General features: G+C 55.0%; 1 protein-coding gene across 1 annotated transcript in view; it reads right to left on the bottom strand.

Moving 5' to 3' along the window:
- The window catches only part of SRRM3 (serine/arginine repetitive matrix 3), a 53,926-nt gene that overhangs the window by 30,358 nt on the left and 5,476 nt on the right, over positions 1–18,092 (bottom strand). The window contains exon 2 of the mRNA XM_060032276.1: positions 2,524–2,788. Within this exon, the coding sequence (XP_059888259.1) occupies positions 2,524–2,756 (233 nt within the window). The 5' untranslated portion in view covers positions 2,757–2,788. The remainder of the gene's footprint in view (positions 1–2,523; positions 2,789–18,092) is intronic.

The following is an 18,092-nucleotide window of genomic DNA, read 5'->3' as shown; positions in this document are numbered from 1 at the left end:
GGCCTCTCCCGTTGCGGGGCACAGGCTCCGGACGCGCAGGCTCAGCGGCCATGCCTCACGGGCCCAGCCGCTCCGCGGCATGTGGGATCTTCCCGGACCGGGGCACAAACCCGTGTCCCCTGCATCGGCAGGCGGACTCTCAACCACTGCGCCACCAGGGAAGCCCTTTTTAAACTTTTTATTCTTATTTTTATTTATTTATTTATCCCCCCACCCCCACCCCCCGCCTCGGCTTGCGGGATCTTAGTTCCCTAAACAGAGATGGAAACCTGGGTCCTCAGCAGTGAAAGCGTGGAGTCCTAACCATTGGACGGCCAAGGAATTCCCAGAACAACTCCCTATTTAACAGGCCAGTAGCTGTGACTTGCCCAAGGTCACAGGCCAGGGCTGGAAGCCCGGACTGCTGGGCTCCAGAGTGGCTGTGCCCTCTACCGACCGCGCAGCCGCTAAGAGATGGGGAGGGGAGGTGGATGGTAACTTGAGAGCTAGCTTTGTGGGAGACTCCAGTCTAAGGACCACTTGGAGTGAGAGCTTGGGTGGGGGAAGGGCCCCTGACGAAACATTTGGAGGCCTGATGGGTGCTTCCTAGAGAGGCGTAAGTCCTTGATGCCAGGGGACGGACACCAAGGACACGGCCAAATGCCGTCCCCCTCCACCGAGGCTGCCCTCGTCGGATAATAAGCCTCCCAGTGCAGGGGGAGATTCAACCGGCGGGGTGGGGCGGTTGGGGAGGGAAGGCCCCTGAAAGGTTGGGGCTCTGTGAGGGGGAGGCCTTTCCGAAGGGGAAGGTTCAGTGAAGAGGAAGGGGCTTAGGAAGGGGGCGGGGCCCTGTGACGGAGAAGGGGCGGGGCTCTGGGAGGGGAAAGGGGTGTTTTCCTAGAATGAAGCAGGGAAGGCTGGTTCTCTGCTGTCCCAGTAATCCTGTTTCCCAGCCACTCCCACACTCCCTCCACTTCTCGAGTCTCCCAATTCAGCAGGAATTGCAGGTTTAATTAAGGTCTGGGACTTTCTCTGCAGAAGGATACTCCATTCCCCACCCGCTACTCCACCCTGCCCCTTGGGATCTCATTTCTTTGGCCACATCCACAGCTCATCAAACCTGTTTTCATTGCCAGCTGGAAGCCTCCTTTCTGTCTGTCTTCAGCAGCCTTCCACCCATCCATCCCTCTCTGCAGGGACCCTCCGCACCCCCACCTGGTCCCCACCTGGCGGTGAACACCAAGTCCCCGTGCCCCTTTCTTTTCCTACAAGCGGCCCTGCCTGGCCCTGCCTTCCTGAGGGCCTTGGGTGGTGGTGACTATCTCTGTCTGAGCCTCAGTGTCTTCTGGGCTCCAAAGGGACAGTGAGCCTTGTCTTGGCTGCCTCTTAGGGAGCCCAGGAGGCCTGGATGAACAGACAAAGATGTGGTTTGGAAGGACTGCTGTCCACAGGCTGTCTGTCGCCATGTGGCTCCAGGCCCTAGTGCACTGGGCATTTCTGATTTCTCAGCTCACTGACAGTGCAAGCCTGATGGGCGGGCCCTGCTCCCCACTCTGACTCCCTCAACAGCCGGCCCAGTAGTTTCAAAGTACTCAGGGCAGATGCAAAAGGGAGGCTTGGGAATACCAGCTTTCCTTGGAGCTGCACAGATGGGAATGGCTTTGTTCTCTGTTTCTTTGCCTCCAGCTCCACGTGTGAGGGCTGTCCTGTCTCCACTGGATTTTCAGGGGGAGGTCCCTAAATCCTTACTGATGAATGCGCAGCCCCTCCTTCTCAGCCTGACGAACTCCTACACGTGCTTCAAGGCCCATTCAAATGTCTTCTCTCATAATCTCCCCTCTGAGCTCCTGAAGCACTTGACCCTCTCCTGTCCTGTCCTATAACCATGATTCTAATCTGTCTTATGGTGGAGTTGGTTGTTAACATGTTTTTTTCCCTTCTGAGATGGGGAAGGAATAGGGGTTGGAAGGGTGGTCTTTGAGGAAGTGACTCTGATTCGGCTCTGGGGTCCACCATTGCCCAGAACAGTGCCTGGCACACTTGTGTGCCCCTGTGGCTGGTTCTGAACTAGATAGGGTGAAACCTAAGCTTCCAGGGTGGGATTTCTTTGCTGAAACCACAGGCAGCCCTCACACACAGTAGGGGCCCACTGTACTTTCTTGCCTGGCTGCAGCATCTGCTTGGCAGAGAGCAGGCAGCTCGATCCACCCATTTTATAGAAGGGGAAACTGAGGCTTTGATTTATCACTGATGTTTACAGGCCTCTCTCCTGCCCTGGGCTGGATATTTCTGGAAGGCATGGACTGTGTCTCCTTGGCTTCTGCGAATCTGAGCCCAGGTCAGAGCTTGACATAGAGCAGGAGTTCAAGATGGCTTATTGGTAGAATAAACTAATAAATGAATGAAAGTTCGGCTGGGCTTGCAGTGGTTCAGATTCTGACCTTACGGGCTCCCGGGTCCCAACGCTGGCTCCGCCCCGGCGCCGCCCTTGGTTCCCTCCACGCCCCCAGTGCCCCGCCCCGGTCCCGCCCCCTCCCGACTCACCCCTGCTCCTCCATCATCTCCTGCAGCTCCATGCACTTGAGTTCCACGCGCCGCTTGCGCTCGTGGTCCAGGATCTCGCGGTGCGCGCGCTTCACTAGGCCGGGCTCCGCGGCGCGCAGCTCCTCCTCCGCCCGCGGCCAGGCCCCCGACGAAGCGCCCGGCTGCGGAAAGCCGTTCGCCGCGTCGGTCGGGGACGGCATGCTGGCGGCCCCGTTGTTCACTGTGGAGGACATGGTGGCTGCTCCCGGAGCTGCTGGCCTCGGCCCTGCGGGGTAGAAACAGACACCCGGCGGGATGGTCACTTCTCGGCCACCTGCTAAGCTCCTCTCGGCGCGGGTTAATCCTGGAGATTTAAAGGACCACTCACGGCTCTAATCCGCTTCGCCTCATGCTGCAGAGCCGGGCTGGTGGCAGGTTTGCACCTTTGGGTCACACCCCAGGGCATGAGGGGGAACCGGACGGACACTGGGCTTTCCCCATCTGTAAGGTGGGTGGATTCAGGCCGGACTAGATGGGCTCTAAGTAACCTTCTCATCTCCAGGGACCTAGTACCACTCAGGACAACCCTCTCTGCCTTGTACCAATGCCTGGCCCCTGCCTGCCTGGCTCCTGCCTGCACGCCTGCTGGCAGCTCCCCAGGCAACCAAGTCGGTCTCTGGGGAAATTTGTTGGTTTTATTCTTGTTTTTCCTTCAGGCTCAGTTTAACACCCTCCTCTCACTCCCCAGTGCCCATTCTCCTGGCTCTGGCCCCTGGAGTCACAGACCACATGTGCTCCCCCCTCCCAGGCTGCTCTGGGAGAGCCCTGCCTAGACGGGAAGATGGAACCTTCTCCAGGCTCAACTCCATTCCCACCTCAGATGCAGTTTTCAGTTCCCACTTGGATTTGGCTAACTTTTCCAAAGTCCATTCCAGGTAGGGGCCTGATTGAAGCCCACAGGACTGTCCCCTCCTTTGTTCTGGGAACACTGCTTCTGAGGATGTGACCAAAAGTGGCACTGACATTAACTCTCCAGGCAGCCGCATCCTCCTGCCGGCTTGGGATGGGGTAGGAGGCAGCATGGCTTGGGAGGTGAGAAGCTGTGGCTTCGTGCTAGACCCAAAGTAGAGCATGTGCCTACCTGCCCCCTGCGCATGTATAAACGCGTGTGCGCATGCGCGCACACACTCCGAGGACTTATCTTAGCAGAGGGGAGGCACCTCCTGAGCTATTTCCATTTCCTTTCTCCAAGGCTCTGCTAGTTGCTAGGCAACAGGGAGGCCTCCTTCCCAGGGAGTGGGATGGGAGGGAGGGAAGGGGTGGAGGGAGGTGAGAAGAGAAGGAACTGGGCATGTCTGGACATCCCAGATGGGGCCCTCCTTCGGTACAACCCCCCCGCCCAAACACATACTCCCCTCACTGGCCTCAAAGTGCTGGGGGGTGAGGGGTGTTCAGAGCCATGGAGTCTGAAAGGCAGAGAAGAGAAGGGGACTGTGAGAGGAAAAAGGCTCTGAAGGGGACAGTGACAGGAGGTGACAGTGGTCATGAGAACACAAGCTCCTTTCATACGTCCATCCCCGCACATGTCTGAGTTCTAGGTCAGGCTTCTCTACTCCCTGTTTTGTGACCCTGACGATGTCACTGCTCCTCTCTGAGCCTTTGTTCCCGACCTGTGCCTGGGAGCGTCATCCAGATTCTTCAGAAGAGGAGGGTTCTCGGGGATTTACAGAGCAAAGCTGTTCTTCTAACCCTGCTTCCCGTCTGTCCCCAGCCCAGCCCCGCACCCCAGCTCCACCAGGCCTTCTCCTAGGGTGCCCCACAGGCATCACCCACTCACCAAGCCCCACACAAAGTTCTGGGATCCCTGCTTGCTACCTGCCTTGGCTCCAGTGCATAGCTTCCGGCCTCCAGCCAGGGACACGCATGGAGCTTGGAGAACCCCATTGTCCTGGCCCCCCACAGCTCACCAGCATCAAGTTTGGTCCCTCATTCCCTCTGCTCAACCTTGCTCACATTTATCCATCTCCTCCTCTCTCGTTACCGCCTCAGTTCAAGCCTCTCCCTCTGGTCCACTCTGGCCTCAGCATCCTGTCTGTCCCACCCTCCCCGACCTCTTTCTGTTCATCTTCCAACAGCAACCTGGGAGATTGGTCCAGGAGCAAGTCAGCAAATCATGCCCTGATTAACAGCCTCTAGTGGCTTCCTGTCACTCTGGCTTCAAGTCGTGACATGGCCTGTCTCCTGGACTAGCCGTCCCCTGCTGCTCCCACACAGATTCTCCAACCCTCCTGCATCCAGGCCTTTCCCCCTGCTGCTCCCTTTCCCTGGGATGCTCTGCACCCGACTCCTGCATGACCTCAAAATCACTGCTCACAGGCCTCCCCACTTTCTGGAAGCTCCCCCTCCCCGCTCTGGCTGGTGTGACCCTCCTGGAGCTCTAGCCACTCACTGTTTCACTGTGGGCACACAGGTCTGGCTCCCCCTGAGGGCTGAGGGCTGTTTAGCCTCAACTCCTAGGGCCAGCAAAGTGCCTGAAACATGTGGAGCCCAGCGCCCCGGGGTAGAACAAGGAGGAGGCAAAAAGGGAGGTGGGACAGAGGAATGCTGGGCAGTCCTTGATACAGCCTGCAAGACCCCTTTGCATTTTGCCTTAGGCTATCTTACAACTTCATCCCGTGCCACACCGCATCCTGTAGCCAACATCCAGCCCCTCAGCCTGGGTCATCTGCCCCCAAACATGTGCTCTCACTCCTTTGTGCCTTTACCCATGCGGTTCCCCTGTGCTGGAATTCCATTTCCTCCTCTGTCCACCTGGGGAACTCCGGCACAGCCTTCTGGGCCCAGCCCAAATGTCACCTCCTCTGGGAAGCCTTCCCTGCTTTTGAGGAAGGATGAGTCATTCCCTCCTTGTGCCCCCACAGCTTTTGTCCTCATCTCTTTAGATACTGAGGCTCAATTTATTGTTTGCATCTGACCACTTGTTCTAGCCCTTTGAGTGAAGGGGACCATCCGTTCATTCTGGCTCCCCAGAACCTACCCAGCACCTGGCAACTCAGGAGGTGCACTGAGGGTGTAGGGACAAAGTGCTTGGGTCCCAGTGAGAGCCCATGGAGCCAGGTTCTGAGTAATGCTGCTCTGCATGCTTTCCCTCTGATGTGGGAGAGGCTCCCCAGCCTAAAACTTGGCCTGAGCTCCTTGAGGGCAGGGGAGGGGAAGCTGGTGGGAGCAGTTCTGAATGCACTCAGATCTCCAGACCCTGAGAAATCCTATCCCTGGCACCGGGAGAATGCCTGGGTAAGATGGCTAGGCTGCTGAAGGCAATCTTTCAGGAGTGACTGAAGGAAAGGAGAGGAATGTGAAGACGGGGCAGATGCTGTCTGGATTTTCACTAGGACAGACGGTGGATTCTAGCAATTTCACCTGGTGATGGAGGGTGCCAGGCAGGAATCAGAAGCATGTTGTTGAAAGAATGACCCCTGAACCCCTAGAGGAGAGCCCAGGACCCTAAGAATAAGTCATTGCACACTGAGCCCACTTCTTTCCAAGTCAGGGTTGCTGGACCAGCAGACCAGGGAGTTAGTTACGACAGGCACCGAGTCTCTCTGTGGGGTATCTGATATTATCTATTACAGAATCCTTGTGAGATTTCATAAGAAGAAAGAGACACTGTGCTGGTGGGAACTAACATTCTGTACTGTTTTATTTGGTGGATAGATTAACCTATGCTCAAAGGGAGCTGATTAATGGGTCAATGTCACATTAGATGGGGGTATCTAGTGGAAGACCACAGGGCTCTGTCTTCACCCGCATCTGATCTGATATGTTCACCACTGACTGGATGGAACTCTGATAACCTGATGATCAGATTCACTGAGGACACCACTTGAGAAGGCTCATAAGTTCAGAGTCAGAATCTGAAAGGACTCAACAGACTGAAAAGATGGAAGGCGTCTAAGAAGGTGAAACAGGACAGTGAGAAATGCCACATCCTGAAGCTGGGTCCCAAATTAACTTTCTAAAATTGGAATGAGGTAGACATACTTTAGAAGCAGCATATTTAGGAAGGATTTAGGGGTTTGCAGTGGTCACAGGCTCAATTTGAGTCAGTATCATGATGTGGCTGCCAAAAGTACATGCCATCTTAGGCTACGTCACCAAAAATATGTCCAGAATGGGGAGGTGATGATAAGAATATCCAAGTGGTCAGAGTCCCGATCTTCAGACACTTGAAGGATTGTGAAGGATTTAGGCCAAGCCTGGCTGAATCTGTTGGGAAGCTTGTTAGAAGTAGGTTGGGTTGGGCTTCCCTGGTGGTGCAGTGGTTAAGAATCCGCTGCCAATGCTAGGGGACACAGGTTCAAGCTTCTGGTCCGGGAACTAATCCCGTGAGCCACAACTACTGAGCCCGTGTGCCACCACTACTGAAGCCCGCATGCCTACAGCCCGTGCTCCGCAACAAGAGAAGCCACCGCAATAAGAAGCCTGTTCACCACAACGAAAGAGTAGCCCCCGCTCGCCGCAACTAGAGAAAGCCCGTGCGCAGCAACGAAGACCCAAAGCAGCCAAAAATAAATAAAATAAAATAAGTAAATTTATTTAATAAAAGAGAAGTAGGTTGGGTGGCCAGATTTGGCAAATAAAAATACAGGATGCACAGTTAAATTAATTTGGATTTCATGAATTTCATATTTGGGACATCCTTATACTAAAAGAAAATTATTCATTGTTTATCTGAAATTCAACTTAAACTGGGTGTCTTGTATTTTATATGTGATTCCTACCTAGACCTACTGAATCAAAATCCCTGGGGGTGAAATTGTCAGTGTTCCCCAGGTGATTCTGATATAGACCATCTGTGGACCAGCAATTGGGAGCCGGTTTTACAGCAGCCGTTCTCAAATCTTATTAGGCAGCAGAGTCACCTGGAGGGCTTGTTAAACCATAGATGACTGGTCTACCCCTGAAATCTCTGATTGGGTAGATCTGGGGTGGGCTCTGAGAATGTGCATTTCTAACAATGAGAATTTGCATTTCTAACAAGTTTCACCTGTGCTGGACCTTGACCCACACTGAAGGGAGCAAACGCCTAGCCAATCTGGGTGGTTCCGGAAGACAAAGCCAGGACTCCTGCCGAGAAGCCATCTCGAGCGGACTTCAGCTAAGTCCAAGGTAGGATTTTTTTCCCTAACCATCAAAACTTTAGAAAAACTAAGCAGTTCATCCCAGGATGAGTGAGTTCCCCATTACAGGAACTACTCAAATAGGAGATAAACTATTATATTCACACAACAGACACTCGCACAGCATCTACTCGCCGCCTCCCCCAGCAACAAATGCTGGAGATTTGGAGACAAGCAAGACCCCATCCTGACCCTCTGGCAGCTCACAGGCTAGTTTGGGAAACCAGTAGTTATCGCGGTGTAGTGTGATAAGAGAGAATTTGAGGAGTGTCTGCATCTCCGCCTGGTTGGTCAGGGCAGGCTTCCCAGAAGGGGTGAGGGGGGCTGGAGACAGGGACACCAGAGCAGCTGGGCCCTGGCCAGGATTCAAGAAATAAATGGACAGACTGGGCAGGACTGTTGGCGGACTGGGTGTGGGGTGGAGGGAGGCACCTTGGATAACACTGGGTCTCTGGCTTGGGCGGCCAGGGGGATGGTGCAGACATTTACTGTGATGGGGAATATGGAGGGCAAACTGGGCTGTGTTAAGGGTGAGGGGCTTCTGGGGGTCAAGCAGGCAGCTATGAGGTCTGGAGACATAACACTGACCCTGACTTGTTAAGGTCCTTGGGGACATTGGTGCTGTGTCTCTTTGGAGGCAGGGTGGCACATGGGAAGTCTCTTCTTGACCCCTGATTGGCTGTGAGACCCTGAGCGAGTCTCTTCCCATCTCTGGACCCTGGTTTTCCCAGTGGACAATGAGAGACTGGACTCAAAGACCCCACAGGTCTTCTCCTGCTCTGGAAATCTAGGTAATACTGACTATGTATGTATACCGCCAAGCCTTCAGCCCACCTCCTTCCTGCTGCTGTAGCCAGTGGCCAGGACCACACCAGTTCCCCCCAGAGCTCAGCCTGAGGCTGTCCCCAGCACTGGGTCAGGTCCCAAGGGCAGGCCCAGATGCTGGGCCAGTCAAACCCATGCGCAGATTAAGTCATGATTTAATGCTGTCTGACTGGTGGGGTGGGGGTGCGCGGTGGGGTTGCATCTCCCCTTCTGACAGCCAGGAAGTGGTTAAAGGGCCATAGCCCTGACTTCCAAGCCTCACTCCCGAGTCCTTGGGCTTGCCTCCTTCCCTCAGTCCCAAGCCTGGGTCCCCTGAGCAGGCCTGGCTGAGGACAGGATGGAACACAGTCTGGCTGCCAGTACCTGCAAGTCCAGTCCTGCTGGTAGAGATTAATTGAAGGGGAAATAGCCCATCTGTACTGCAGGGTCCAGCCTGCTGACAGACGCAGAGGCCTCTCAGCTAATGAGATCATCACTCACCTCGGGGCTCAGAGGGGTAGGATGCTAAGGGTGGTAGTGACTGGACCAGGTCTGGGGAAAGGGAACAGTGGACCACATATGTGTCTGAGAAGGAGACTGCGTTGTGCCACGGGGAACATGGTTTGAGGCGGGGAGACAGGGCCGTGCTCTTTGGGAACTCATGAGCTGAGTGACCTTGATCATGTGGCTTAAACTATGTGCCTCAGTTTCCTTGCCTGTGAATTGGAACTAATAACAGCACCCTCCTCGTAGGGTCGTGGTAAAGGACTAATGCATGTGAAATGCTAGCACGGTGCCTGGCACACAATGAATGTCCCATAAATGGCGACGATTATTTGTCAGTGGTGACTGTCCTCTTTTGGACATGGTGGGGGTGAGGAGTCCTTGGACATCCATGTGAAGAGGTCCAGATGGCTGAGCTCTGGGTCTGATTGGGGGATGTCATCACATAGCTGGGGATTGAGACCCAAGGGTAAGCAAGGTTGTTGATTGTGGAGGGAGGAGAGGGCAGAGGCCGGAGCCCAGGGCAAGGATGACCTGGGCCACCTTTCCCCATCGCCACTGGCCTCAGCAAACCCCTCCCAACTCACTTTCAGTGTCTCAGCCTCCAGCCCCCATGGCACCAAACCAGGGGCCCCCTTTGCTCCTGGGGCTCAGGAACCTGTCTCCCCCAGGGTCAGCACTCACTCCCCTGGGGGCTCCTTTCCCCACCCCTGCCTGCCAGAGACCCACCTACCCGGTGATGATGTCAGGACTCAGGGCCTCTGCACCCTCAAAGGTACAGGTTCCTACAACTTCAAGTAAACTCTTGACCTGTGGTCATACACAATTTAACCACCTTCTTGCCACTAAGGTCCCTCTGCTGCTCCCGCTGGCTCAGGAACAAGGAGCACTGGGTTGGGAATCAGAAGATTTGAGCTTGAATTCTGGTTATACCAGTTCTCCCTGGGTGATCAGGGAATGTCACCAAACCTCCCCGAGCCTCAGTTTTCTCATCTGTAAAATGGGGACAATACTCCCTAGCTCATAAGGTGGTGGGATTGTTCATTCTTTCAGTGACAAGCTTGTTATGAAGACAGATCCTGATCACCCGCCCCCCCCAATGCTACAGGAGCAAAAACGAGACCAGGGAGGGTCTACCTTTGCCTGCGATGGTCAGGGAAGGCTTCACAAAGGCAAGGGTGTTTACACTGGTCCTTTGAAGGATGAGTCTAAGGAAGGGGGAGTCCAAGCAGGGGATGGCACGGGCTGAAGGCAAGGGTACGGCGAGGTCCAGGGACCTGGGATTAAGAGGGTCAGGGTGGAGTGGGATGCATGATGGAGAGCAGCCTTCCCGTGAAGGTGGGGACTACTAACACAGGGTGAGCCCGCCCAGAGAAAGAGCTCAGTGTGGGGAGAGGGGCTGGGGAGGGACGTGCCTCCGGAGTTTCCTGGAGGAAAGAGTTCTTTGTAACTGTCAGAAACGTGATGGAACTGACAAACACACGTGAAACCAGGCACTTAGCTTGTGAAACTAAGTCTGGGTCTTTGTAAAAATAAGTGTGTAACAACAATGGTTTTGTCAATATATTTTATGAAGCTGGCAAAGAAAACCCATCTCCACTGTGTCCAAGGAATCTGGGTGTGGCCCTTCCCCACCCCAGTCCCTGCCCTGAAGCCAGGCTGTACTCCTGACCACAGAGGATGTGTCCCCAGAGCACCCTGGGGAGGGGGCTCTCCTGTCAACTCCTCCCTTTCCCGGGGGGACCCTTCTCCAGACCTCCAGCCCATGAACACAGGCGTGTGGAGGTGGCGAAGGTAATCAGGTCATGGCTGGAACAAACTAGAAGCCCTCCCTGTGCTCCCTGCCCAAGGGGGTGCGGCTGGGGAGTAAGGGCCACAGGACTGGGAGATGGCCCCTCAGCTCTAGGGGCAGGTCACTCATTCATGTCACAGCTATTCGGTGAGTGGCCAGTCTGAGGCTCACCAGAGGAGATGCAGGGGGAGAAGCACTGTGAGGTAGCAAGATAAGTGCTGGGATGGTAGACAGGCAGCAGAGACATCAGCTGAGCTGGAATGTGTTTGGGGAGGATCAAAGCTGGGAGGTCTTCCTGGAGGAGGACTCTTGAAGCGTAAGTAGGAGCTGGTAGATGTAGAAGGGGAGGAAGGGTGTCTTGCACAGAGTGTGGGGCATGTGGGAAGAAGGTTTGGAGAGGAAAAAAGGAAGAGCATGGGCTCATGCACAGGTAGGCAGAGTGGGCCAGGAGGGGCTGGAGGAGCTAGGCCCACACCCTGCAGGCAATCGGGAGCCAGTGAAGGCTGCTGAGCTGGGGAGGTCACAGTCAGCTTTGCATTTCAAAAAGATCTCTCTTGCTGCCTGGTGCCCTCGATTTTCGTGGCCTTTGCCCTGAAGAAAGGTCTGCCTCTCAGAGATAGCCCGGTCCACATTAACCAAGACAGATCTGTACGGATCAGCAAGTGACAGAAGAGCCAGGCTGGGTTCAAATCCATTACTGTGTGCCCTAAAGTGACTTGACCTCTGTGCTCAGTTTCCTCATTTGTAAAATGGGGTTAATATAAGTACCCCCACCATTAGGGGTGAAGGAATTAACATATGTACAGTGCAGCAGTGCCCAGGAATGTAGTAAGTTCTGTGTATAAGTGTTAACTGTTAGTACTACTCATAAACAACGCCAGCTAGTCTAAACCACTACAGGCATGAGTTAACCAGGAAGACGTATAGATCGGTATAAATCAGAACACATAAGGTAGATAATGTACCACGTCAGTGCCAACTTGTGAAGACTAGTAGATACCAGCCCACACGGACCCATAGAGACCAGTATTCGCGGGTCAGAAGATGCTGTGGGGAGAGGCCTGGGAGGAAGGCACTCGGCAGGCCGGCAGAGAGGATTAGCAGAGCAAGCTTCCTCCCTGCCTTCTTGGAGTCTCTCTCAGGAGGCGCTGGCACTGCTGTTTGTTACCCAACCCTCGAGAAGACGCTGCAGTGGGGAGGGAGAAAGCTGAAAGCCTTCTTTTCAATTATTCAGCATCCGGAGCTTCCTGCCGGCCCGGATGGAGCCGGAGGAAGGCCCTGGCCAGAGCCCCCGGGCTGGGTCTGGCTGGGCTGGGGGGAGGGCTGGTTGCAGGAGGGACGGGCAGCCTGGCCTGCACACAGCCTGGGCCTGCTCCTGCCCTTCCTCCCCGATGCCCCCAGCCCTGGGCTGCGGGGTTTGGCGGGGGGGCAGCCGTGCCTGGGCAGGCTTGGAGCTATCCCCTTCCCTGCGGACTCAGACTGTGCTGTGGAACGGAGGCGGGGGCGGGCTGGCCCAGTTCCCAGAGCCAAGGTGGGGTGTCTGGGGGTAGGCAAGGGAGGGAGGGCCTGTCCACTGTCCACAGGAGAAAGCCAGGCAGCTTAGCTGGCACCTGCGTCCTGGGCAACCTGTCCAGCCCCCTGTACGTCAGAAACACGGCACTCGGCTTCACCCAAGAACATGCTGGCCCAGACTGCTCCCTTTGCCTGGAATGCCCTTCCCCTTCCATTCATCTTGCAGTACGCGGCTCAAGCATCACCTCCTCTGTGAAGCTCTCCCTGACCTCCACTGTGGGATGTGCCTCCACACTGCTTCCAGAGCCTTACCTTCTGGTTACCATCTCAGTGTTCCCCTTGTCCTGCTGTGACTATTTGCTCCCTAGCCGAGTGAGGGATCTCCAAGGGCAGCGACTGGGCTGTGTCCATCTTTGTGTCCCTACGGCCTAGCACAGAGCTTGGCACAAAGCAGCCATCTGTGAATATTTATTGAAACCTGGCTTGTGTTTGCACTGACGGGGAGCTCACTACTTATTTTTTTAACCACCTCCATCTCTGGGGACCTCAGTGGGAAAGGTCCCTGGTTACCGCTCTCAATATGCCCAGACTTGATGTGTGTTAATATTTGCAAAGGCCACATTGTCATATACTTTGTAAGCCCTGGAGTCCAGCTCTGTCATTGAATGGATAGGAAGGACTCACCTGGCACCTAGGTTCCTGCCCATCAAGCCAGGGCCCTGTCTTTATTCCCGTTGGCTCTGATTTGGGTTCCCAGAGCAGAGGATCTGGATGGCAGGTCCCCAGGGACAAAGAGGCCTCAGCTGTCTGCTCCCTACAGAGGGGCCCACAGTATAGGCAATATAGCCTAAATGAGACCAGTGCAGCCCACTGCAGCCCAGGACAGGCCATAGAGGAACCAAGAATTCAGACTGGATACATCAGGGAACACACAGACCAATGCAGACCAGTATTCTAGACCAGTGGAATAGAGCAGAACACACAGTACTGGTCATTGAAAATAATACAGACCAGTTTAACTCAGGAGGCAGCCTGTATAGACCAGTACTGATATCAAACAGCAAGCAGTGTTTTAGTCTCCCCTCCCCTGCGTTCTGGTGGAACAAAGGAATCCCTGCACCCACTCGGCCCACTCTGTTCCTTTTTAGGGCCCTCAGTGGCCTTCAGGGAGCTGTAGCCTTCCAGCTAGGGAGCAGGCAGCTTCCCTGTGGCTGCCTGAGCTCCAGTGGAGATTTGGGATTGCGGGGAGAAGACTGCGAAAGAACATTCTCATGGCTGAGCGGCCACTGATGGCCTGGGCTGCCAGGGAGGTGGGGATCTCTGTGTCCTGGGGAGGGGCCAAGCCAGATGGCCTTGGGGAGGTGTCCTAGAGAGAGCGCCCTAGGTGTCCTGCTCTCTGAGGACTCTCCCAAGCTGGCCTCTAGGGCTGAGGCTGGAGTAAAATCAGAGGGGCCCTGCGCTGTCATCAGCTTCATTACGTCCTTTACCCGCTTCCCCTCCCGGAAAAGATCAGACGCACCCAGGTTCACACCCGGGAGCTGGGCTGAGGAAGGGGAAGATGGGCTAGAAGCTGTATGACCAGATTTCTTTCCCTTTTCAGGTTTCAGTTTCCCCATCTGGACTAAGTGCCAGGGCCTGGTTACTAGTGGGGCCAGGGTAGGGCTGGGCTCTGAGTCCCTGGCAGCCCAACACTTGGAAGAATCCAAGTTGGGTGGTGATGTGCCTGCCCTCCCAGGAGCTATCAGCAGGAAGGGTGTGTGCTGGACAGACAGACAAGCCCCTTCCACCCGCTGGGGAGGGTGAAGTGGGGAGACAGGGCAGCTGCCTCCACTGCCCACACAATCTCATTATGGAAAATTCCCTCTATTGACTCAGCTTTAATCAGGCAGGCTGCCCTGGGCTTCCCCCCCACCAGGTTTCTGCTGGGCTGGGTGAGATCAAAGAGAGAGCCGGGCTGGGGGCTAGAGCCTCATCTGCCATTCCCATCGATCCAGATGCGCCTCTTGTTGCTAGGCAACAGTCTCCAGTCTCTCCTGGTCCTTCCTCCCCCAGGGGCGGCAGGATCGGGCAGTAAAGGGGGAGAGAGACCCCACGTTCATTCTCTAGCTCTCCCCTTACCAAGCTAGAGATCTCTGTCACCAAGCCGGGAGCCCTCTTCCTGCCCAGGAAGGGCCCTCCATCCTGGGAACTTGACCCTCCCACCAAAACAGACCCCTTTTCTCCCCTCACATTTGTATTCATCTCCAGAATACTCGAAATCCACACCTCCTATGTCCCACGTAAGCACTCTATCAGGAAGACAGGCCAGGGACTCACCAGAGAGGGGAAGGGACCCTTGGGGGTGTGGGGTAGGAGTCAGTGAAAAAGTCCAGATGGGGCTGCAGGCTACCGTCTTCCAGCCCAGCATTGGACTGGATGTGGGAATCATGTAATCTTGAGAGAACGGCACTGAAGACAAATTCACACTCTCAGTTTTGAGTGGGTTGGCTTTTTTTTTTTTTTCTTTTTCCAAAACGTAGGATGCATTTCATAGTAGTTTTTTCTTTTTTGTTTCAAGTGCTATAATTTAAAACTGTAAGTTGTATTTTAAAACAGGCATCAAAATGTACTGTGGGTTTTGGGGGCTGTAATTGACTAAATAATGCAGATCATTTTATCACAGTTTAATATTTTGCATATTTGATCTACCCTATACTGCTCATCTTTCTCTTTTTAAAAAACTGAGTGTGTGCAAGTCATCCCCACAGTTGTTATGTGGTGACCTACTTATATCGTGGCTTATTTAGGATTTTAAGGTCTCTCCCCTCTCTGAGGTCTTTACAGTCCTTGGGGATGGAAAGTATCTCACTCTTACCTCTGGTCCCTCATCAGACCTTTCTTTAAAAAATGCAGCTAAGGGATAGGAAGAGTTGATGCACTTCCCAAAGCATAAAGACCCAGAACTCAGGAGTCTGAGGACCCAGCCCCGAGAGCTGCTGGGAGATGCACAGTCCCTGGGCAGCCGTCCTGGTGCCCTCGGTCCTGCCACTGCCTGCCACCTGCTTCCCCCAGCTCCACAGCGCAATGACAATTCCTCTCTGCCTCCCCTGCCCAGACCCAGTCACACACTCCAACTCTGAGAGGCATAGCTTTCCAGGGTCCTTGACAAATGGTAACCAATTAATGTCAATTAATCTGATTAGCCTAAATAGTTAATTAAGCAGTTAATTAACAACATCATTGACAATAACCTATGGCTCCCGAGGGATTGTGGGTGGGCGGTAGGAATGGCAGGGGGCGGGGGCCCTCCTTGCTCTGGGAAGAGGCGAGCCCCTTAAGTTCAGGTTGAGAGTGGGGGGCTACTCGTGCAGCTGTGGCCTCTCTGAGTCTCTGCCTTGCTCTGCCATCAGGCCCAGAATCTTCATCAGGGCCTCCAACCCCACCCCGGCCACAAACCCTTCCCCGGCGCCTGACCAGGTTTGAGACGGTCTGATTTCTATGAGAAAGGCTGAATCTCAGCACAGCAGAGGAGGGAGAAAGGCCTCCTGTTTGGGAAGTTGTTCCACCCCAAAATCCTAGCGAGGAGTCCCTGCCCCTGCTGCCATCCCAACCCCCCGCCCAGACCGCACACCTCATAGCCTACCACCCCCACCAGGGCCATGGACTTTCCCAAGCTGCAGAGCAGCCCTGGAGGGGACTTGTCATCCTTAAGCCCAGATGGGGAAACAGCACCTCTCCTATGCCAGGCCCTGTGCTTGCACTGAGCACCAGCAACGATAATCAGCCCCGGGGGGGCTGCCCTCAAGGAGCTCCTCGTCTGGGGCGTCACAGAACAGTGCAGCCTACTGCATCTTAGCTGGATGACGCCAGCGACGTTAACCATCTCTCTGGGCCTCAATATCCTCTGCTGTGTCCTGGCTCCATCATAAGATGTTGTGAAGACTAAATGAGTTAGGACACATGAAGCCCTTGTAGCGGTGCCAGTCACACGGGAGATTCCAAATGTTCGTGATGGTTACCGAGGGAGATGGAAGGGTAAGCAACCATCAGGACAGAGTATGAAAGCGGCTGAGAAAGAGGTGGTCCCAGGCACCTGGGGGCACACAGAGGGAGCTTGGAACGAGGCATCGCACAAAAGACGTGGGAGTAGAGGCTGAAGGTCAAGGAGGTAGAGGAAGAGGGAAGAAGGGCATCTAGGCAAAGGGAACAGCATCTGCAAAGCAATGAGGCACCAATTCTCCCTGCTAGCATGGGGAGCTTTCGAAAATCCTGACCTCCCAGGTCCTACACTCAGATTCTGAATGGGTGGGTCCCAGGAACCTGCTGTTCATGGACTGTTTTGGAAATACCAAGGCAGGTAGGTACTCTGCACCTAGAGACTGTGGCTGCCGTGGTTTCTGGGTGTCCCAGGCTGGGAGGAGCAGAGCTGCATCAGGAGAGGCCCCAGGCCATGTGACCCATGTCCCGAAAGCATACCGCAGGCCCCCCTGTTCTCTCCATCTGTCCATGCTCGCCCTTCACGGGTGACCTTCCTGAAACAGCTCTGGCCGTGTGCTTACCTGCTGGAAACATCCCTTGGTTTCTCTGCTGCCTTCAGGAGAAAGGCCAGACTCCCCTGACTGGTGTTAAGGCGCCTCACGAGGCCTCCCTCTCCAGCCTGCTCCTCTGTTCCTCGGACTCTCCAGCCGCACTATTCCCTAAGTGCCGGGGCTCTTTTCTCCTCCGTGACTCTGCTCATGCCTGTTCTGTTCCTTCTGGCCAGAAATTCCCTTCCCCTTTTTCTCCCCCTGGCAAACCTGTACTCATCCTAGGAGGACCATCTGTGATGCTGGCTCCAAAGTCAATCAGGCAGGCAACTACCCACCCCCAACCACCAGTGCCCAGGCAGCCCCCGGGATGGTCCCACATAACCCACATTCCATCCCTAAACATTCACCAGCTCATGGGCCTTGCTCCCCACTGGACTGAGGGCGGCTCCTCCCTTTCTCCAGCGCTGAGCACAGGGCTTGGGGATGACAGGGATAATTGAGTTTTCAGTTTAAAGGAGCTGCTGAGCAAATGTTTAATGAATGAAGGAATGGCCGTCTCTGCTTTCTGATGTATGAGGAGCAGAGGACGGAGGAAGAGAGAATTCGGGAGGCAGATAAGAGAGGTGTTCTGGGGACAATAATGTATGGGTCACAGGGACCGAGAAGCATGTGCTAGACTGTGCCAGGTAGGGAGGGGGCACAGGGCTGCCCGGAGGCAGGGCCTGCTGAGTGTCCCAGCTTCCCTTCCATCCCGGAGGCCCCCTCTGGCCCCCTGCTGGGAGAAGAGGGGGCTGGGCCCCTTTGCCCGTCCTGAAGCCCACTTCCCCAACCTGGTTCTCTGGTGCTGACGGCTGTGCCAAAGCTGTGCTACCTCTCACCCTGCCCCTGCCCCCGGTGAGCCCAGCCTGGAGCACATGCACATGCCCTGTCAAACCTCCCAGCGGTGCATCTCCGGTACCCGTCTCACCTGCAGCTGTGCCATCACCTCCTCCCTGGCCTCTCGCCCTTGGTCTCTTTCTCTTCATCCTCTTCCTCCCAAAGGCAGCCAGCGTAGGCTTCCTTACGCGCAAATCTGATCATCTCATGACACTGCTCCAAAGGCTACTTGGCTCCCATCACTTTCCAAATAAACTCCCAGCGCTTACAGTGGTTTTTGAGGTCCTTCAAGACCTGACCTGGCTCACCACGCCGCCGGGGCTGCGCTCTATCCTTGGGCACGCCCTCTGTGCCATGGCTCTGTTAGGTCACTGACTATCCCCTTAGTTCACTAGGACCTTTCATACCCCTGTG

This window comes from Delphinus delphis, chromosome 15, assembly GCF_949987515.2.
Source record: "Delphinus delphis chromosome 15, mDelDel1.2, whole genome shotgun sequence".
NCBI lineage: Eukaryota > Metazoa > Chordata > Mammalia > Artiodactyla > Delphinidae > Delphinus > Delphinus delphis.
Note: the sequence above shows the minus strand (reverse complement) of the source record. Positions and strands in the feature narration are given on the sequence as shown.